Source organism: Cryptomeria japonica, chromosome 9, assembly GCF_030272615.1.
Source record: "Cryptomeria japonica chromosome 9, Sugi_1.0, whole genome shotgun sequence".
Classification (NCBI taxonomy): domain Eukaryota; kingdom Viridiplantae; phylum Streptophyta; class Pinopsida; order Cupressales; family Cupressaceae; genus Cryptomeria; species Cryptomeria japonica.
The window spans coordinates 216,629,226-216,635,642 of record NC_081413.1 but is presented as its reverse complement, the minus strand read 5'-3'; the positions used below and the strand labels follow the sequence as shown (position 1 = coordinate 216,635,642).

The following is a 6,417-nucleotide window of genomic DNA, read 5'->3' as shown; positions in this document are numbered from 1 at the left end:
TTTTACAATTTAAATTTATTAATTTTTCTAACGTTTTAATTTATTATATTTAGTTTTGTAACATTTTTCTAATGTTTTTCTTAACGTTTTTCTAAGTTTTAATTTACAACCTTAGTTTTCTAAGTTTTTCATAATATTTTTTTTTAAAGTTGAAAAAAAAATACATATACAGTTATTTAATTTTAAAAACAAATTGATGTTAAATCAAAACATTAAATTTTAAATTTATTGAAAAAAAATTAAATTTTCAAATATTTTTCTAAAATGCTGAAAAACAATAAATATACAATTATTTAATTAAAAAAATAAATTAACAAACAAATTATTTAATTTTTAAATAAATTTAATAAAAAAAAAGGTTATTTTGTGCTCTTGAAATAATGTAGGTCGAAAGCTAAAAGGTGAGAAGCATTTGTTGTTGCTGACAGGGCACAGTGACATGGTGCTGACGTTGGGTTCGCTCTAACCCCCTTTGGACACAGAAAACTCCAAACTTGAAAATGACAGCTAAACTGTCATTTTCGGTTTTTATAGAAATTTAAAAATAAAAAATTTTAAAATGGGTTCGATCAAACTAGGGGTTCGATTGAATCGGTTAAAAATAAATATTTTAATGTGTTCGATCGAACCCATGTCCGATGGTAGGTTCAATCGAACCCTACAGGGGGGTTCGCTCGAACACCCCTAGTTTGTTTGAACCCCCCCCAAAAAAATTTCCCTGCCTTTGCCAATTTTCTTCGTTGGCAAAAGTGGGAACCATTATTGTGGGATAGCCCTGGTTTTAGCCCTCCCATCACTGAAAATCAGTTTTATCTCTCCTTAGACCAAAATTTCTCATGTACTATTATTTTTTGAGGAAATATTTCCCACCTTATAAGTTGGATATGTTGAAAAATACTTCTTCTGAGGACTACTATGGTACAATAATACATGTTAATAGAAATAATAAAGAATCATAGATTCATCATTAAAGGATTTATCCGTGGAGGAATCATCATTAATTTTTTTCTTATTCTTGTGTTCCTTTTTAAGATGGCTTTGTTTGCCACCCTCAATCTACTCTTACCAAGTATTTGAGAATTTCCATTTGAATTGGAATGGTCCTTATACTCGTCCTTATCAAACTTCTTCTTGTCCTCACCTTTCTCCATAACTATATCTTACATATGAGATACATCCTTAAAGCCCTCTGAAGTCTTTTTCTGAGTATTTCCTCTAGAAGAAGGGTGGCAATGACAACAATAAAAATATAATATTGGATCATCTATAGGAGAATCACAAATTGCAAGGATTAGGTTATATTAAGATTTAGGCAATGAAAATAATAATAGAATACATTTATCCTCATCTATATTTACATCAATTGACCATGATTGGCTCAAGATTAGATTAAAAAATATTCAAGTATTCTACAATTGAGTCCTCGCCCTTCATTTTGAGATAATATAGCTTTCTTTTTAGAAAGAAATTAGTATATAGACTCTTATTTTGGTATATCTTTCATGCTCTCTTCCATATTCTTTAAGTATTACTTCACTAAATACTCAATAAAATAGAATCAAATAAACCTAAACGAATAGTAACACACTTTTTGAATCTATTTTTACCTATTCCTCATTTCACATGTTACTTTATTTCTTCTCATTTTGAAGAATAATTTATTGATATATTTTTATAAGAGCTACCCCTATTTAGCTTCCAAAACTCATACCCTATACCATTAAACTTTTAAATTCACAATTCAAATGAACTAGCCAAGATCTCTTATCACCTGAAACTTGAAAATACAAGTAAACACAATAAACTCCCATAACAACAAATAAACCCAATAAAAAAATCAAATAAAATCATTCCTCTCTAATTAAGGCCAAGCATTTGATACAAAACATAGAAAATAGTATATAACTTTACAATAAAAATATGTTAAAAACTTTAAGCATACAAGTACAAAAATTGTAATAAATCATAGATGGAATATAGGAATGACCAGAAAAGAGATGCAAACCATAACACATGATGTACACAAAGAACCCATTGTGGGAAAAAATTCTACACCTAAGAGGTCCAAAACATGTATTAATACTTCAAATGACTTACACCATTACAACTTCTCTCTCTAAATTTTTGTAGCACTTCATTACTACTACAACCTACAAATTGACTTATTTTTCCTTCAACTAGAAAGCTTGATATATAGGCATGAGAAAACCCATAAATTATTGATGGTTTTTAAACCATGTGCTAGAAACCACATGTGATATTATCCACCTTTTTAGTGTTATTCCTTGATCTTCTCTAAGTCCACACTTTACTCCCTCTCATCATGGTCTTTCCATTTCAACAACTCTTACATGCTTATAAGGTATCATAAGTACATTTAACAAATCTCATGACAACTAAGAGATAATTGCAAACTACATGTGACAATAATTTCACTTGCAATGGATGTAAACAATTAAATAAATATTAAAATATTAAAATATTTGAAGGTGTATGACACCTATCCTAATAGCAATACATAATTCTATCATTAGATTATACCAAATATTTTACTCTTTGAAAATAATTGGGGAGCAATTATTTCACCAAACTAATTTAGTTTGTAACATCTCATATTATCAGTATAAAGTAGCCTAACTATATAACAAATAGTGACAGTAGAGTGTAGACTTGTATAATTGGAGGTTAATGCAAGAAAAACTTCTCAAATTGTATTGTATTTCAAATCTGGGTATAAACCAAAGAGAGAATATTGGTGCATCTTGTTCACTTCATACCATGAGTTTAGCATAGATGAATGCTTATCTGTCCCTGAGAAGGCAATTTGTATTCCTATAATGCAGTCATTATTTCCTCTGTGACTTTTACACTTTTTTATATCCATAGCACAAGTTTCTTCATTGTAGCACACATATGGTGTACCTACTTTGCATGGCTTACATCCATAATTTTTCCATAATAAATTCTGCAACCTCCCTTTATCAAAATGAAGAACCTACAACCATGTTAAATTATAAATCTTAGACATCTAATTATTAGAGACAACTCTACATATTGACTTTTGAACAAGAAATATACTAACCAAAGTAAAGCTAGTAATGATTAGTTTCTCATCAAAAACAAATTGTGGTGAAGATATTGCGGCATAGTTAGACCCAGCAAATGCCACCATGTTACCACCTTGAATAGGATCCTATTGATAAGAAAACAAACAATTAAAACTATTATCCACAAGGAAATAAAGATACACTCTAAGATTATGAGAACATCTAGAAACATTAAAATTGAATTGACATCTAATCTAAATTTACTATCCGATCATGGACATCTATATCAATATAGTTTGAATAGGTCATCACAAATTTAAGAGAGTGCATTTTGGGGAGTTATCAATAATAATGTAGATAAGAATATTAGGGCCTAAACATTGGACCCACTATCCTAAGGCAGAAAATTTGATGTAAAGAGATTCAAATTAGAACTCTTTAGATGATGCATCAAGTTATATTAAAGGAATTATCTTGTAACAACTTATATTCTAATTTAAATCAATGAGAGATATTTTCAGAAGAAGAATAATGCACGCTACCATTGCTCCCTTATAAAAAAGTATTGTATTATGATTGAAGTGAGATACTTAAATTTTATTTATAATTTTTCATGTTATATATCTGTTTTGTAGTAGCCTATAATCTTCTAAAAGAATAATAAACATGTTTTTCAATAGTATAACTTATGTTATAATTAAATTTTGTATATATAATTTATACTATATTTATTACAATATAGTATAAAATTTCTTTATAAGAGCTTATAGTTCAATTATAGTTCATAAGAGTTTAATTTTAGAATGACAAAAATTTCACCCCTGCACATTTAACTCTTATTTTTTAGCCCACCTAATTTTGAATGACCTTTATGCAATGGTGTATATAACTAAAAACTTAATAGTCGAGAGAAGGCACACAACTTGAGACTTACATGTATTCCTATATACATTCTCAATTTACCTTATTCCTTCGTTAACCTGGATCTATAGTCACAAAGTGATTTTTATCACTTTTGTTCTCATAGAACTATGCTTTACTCAGTACCAAGGTTTGGAACTTTGTACTAAGTGGATAATTCATTCTATTGAGGTTAATGAAGCTTAGAAAATTTTAGTGTGGCATTGTATTTATTCTATTTATTTAGATAGGTAACTATCTTGCTTATTATGAAATATGTTGTTCAGATTCAAGCAATCTTTGTGATAAAAAGTATCTGGATAATTCATTCTATTGAGAGTAAATGATTTCAAGTATGATTCCTTCATAACACTTCAATATATTCATATCCGTTAAATTTTCAAAAGAATAATACATTTAAATTTAAGAGAATGGAAAAAAAAAAGTCTGAATCTAATGCCAACCAAGTGGGCTGCTACTTCTACAATATTGTATCTCTCAAATCTCAATAGAATAGAAGATTTACAAAGCTTAACAACCATTGAAAAATGTGTTTCAAATGTTGTTGGATAATAAATTAATCTCTTCCTCCCATTTTTCCATTATACCCATTTAGAGTATCAGATAAAAGGGATATAATTCCAATTCTATTGGGTTATGATGATTGTGGGGTCTTCTAGTATTTGTGGGATAATCTACGACAAAGAATGGAAGATTTAAGAAAAAAAAAAAAAAAAGATATAAGGAAAAATCTCAAGGAAATGATGTTTCTCAATAGAGAGACTATTAAGAACTCTAGCACCGACATTTATGTTATCTAGTTTGAACTCATAATCATTCTTTGTGACAGATTTGTAATTGAATTTGGACCCTTCCCCAATTTTTACCTTAAGATTACATGGTGCAATCTTCTAAAGAAAACAGAATTAAAAAACCTATAAATCCAAAAGAGAATATAATGAAAGGAGGGATAGTTATGAATACCGATGTAGTGTTTATTGTGAGAAGAGAAATCTGATCAAGTGTTGGCCGGAAGAGAGCTAAGTGAGAATTCTTGGTGTGGAGGGAGAGACGTTGGTCACATGGAGATAATGCAAGAGTTTTGTTGATGAAGAAAGAATCAAAGGAGGCAAATGCAAAACCCAATGTAAATCCATCCTTTCGTTGAACCAGTGTGTCAGCACATGGCTGAAACACTCCATTTTTATCACCATACACAAGACTTAGGCATAAGCAGGTTGTGATAAAAAGGAGAAGCCTCATTTTCCTTCACCTTTCTTCAACTTCCTTGGCAATGGCAATGGCAATGGAAGTTGTGTACATTTCTCTGTCTTGGAAGCTCCGATTATTTTGTCCATCCAATGGCCGGCTGGATGCCAAATTGTTTGGACATGTTTGTTTTTTCTGCTTTGGTTGTTCTACCTCTCTGGTCTTATGTTTGGATGTCACATCCTTCTAGTTTTTTTTTGCTTTTTTATTTTGCAAAATTTAAGTTTTTATAGGGATTACAAAATAAAGGGTATAAAAAATTTTATATAAGTATTATGTTAATCATGTTGAAGGGTATGAACTTTTAAACACTAATAATATGTTAGATAAATGGGGTTTATTTACAAGATGTAATTGTAAATATGTAATTAGAAGAGAAAAGAGATACATAGGTTCTTAGTTACTATATTGTGTTGGTGTTCTTGGAATTCAGTGATGTATTGTGTATGTTGTTGTTTATGTATTTATTTTTAAAATGTTCAGGTGAGGTACAAAAAGTCATGTGAAACTAAGTTTTGATGTTTTATGATTATGAATAGACTTGTTCCTATGATCCTAATCAATATCCACAATCTTGTCCTTTAGTCATGATTGTGTCTTTCACACCTACAAAATTTTGAAATATGATTCAATTTTGTTGGATATCTAAATGTGGAATGTAGTGTTGAGAATCAGTTTTATGAGTTTTTTTAGCAAGGTTTGAAGTTTGGTACTTATTTATACCTTAGTCAAACCCAAGTGATATTGTTGTTTACACGATCTAAGATGCAATGATGTAGTACGCCTAAAATGAGGATCGATGTAGAATCTATTGTCAGATGATAATGCAACCTATGATTGACATTTTGATTATTGATTTCTTTCTTTAGATCAAATATGCTCTTATTTGTCGATTTGGTTATAAAACTAATGACACAGAGCATGCTTCTAAATATGAGAATCTAGATCTCAATTTAGACATTTTAGAGCACAAGTTAAGGGACAATGGTTGAATTCTTGAATGAGCTTAACTTGGAGTAGGTAAGAAATTAATTTAAATTTAGGATGATATTGTCTTAAGCATCCCATCCAGCGGACATAATCACACCAATGATAGCATCAAGAATGTGTAAAAGAATAATAAATGGGCTACATAGATGAATGGAAGATAAAGTAGGTAGATCATGATAAGTGGTTTCTAGGTTTTGTTAGCTTGTGTGCC

The 6,417-nt window shown here is 29.7% G+C and overlaps 1 protein-coding gene across 1 annotated transcript; it reads right to left on the bottom strand.

The window, feature by feature from the left end:
- Nucleotides 1–2,704: 2,704 nt before the first annotated feature.
- On the bottom strand, nt 2,705–5,210 carry LOC131044556 (uncharacterized). Its single transcript, XM_057977908.2, has 3 exons — nt 4,932–5,210; nt 3,083–3,193; nt 2,705–2,995 (listed from the first exon to the last, which is right to left on the bottom strand). The coding sequence occupies exons 1-3, from the start codon at nt 5,208–5,210 to the stop codon at nt 2,705–2,707; spliced, it is 681 nt and encodes a 226-aa protein (XP_057833891.2).
- Nucleotides 5,211–6,417: the final 1,207 nt, after the last annotated feature.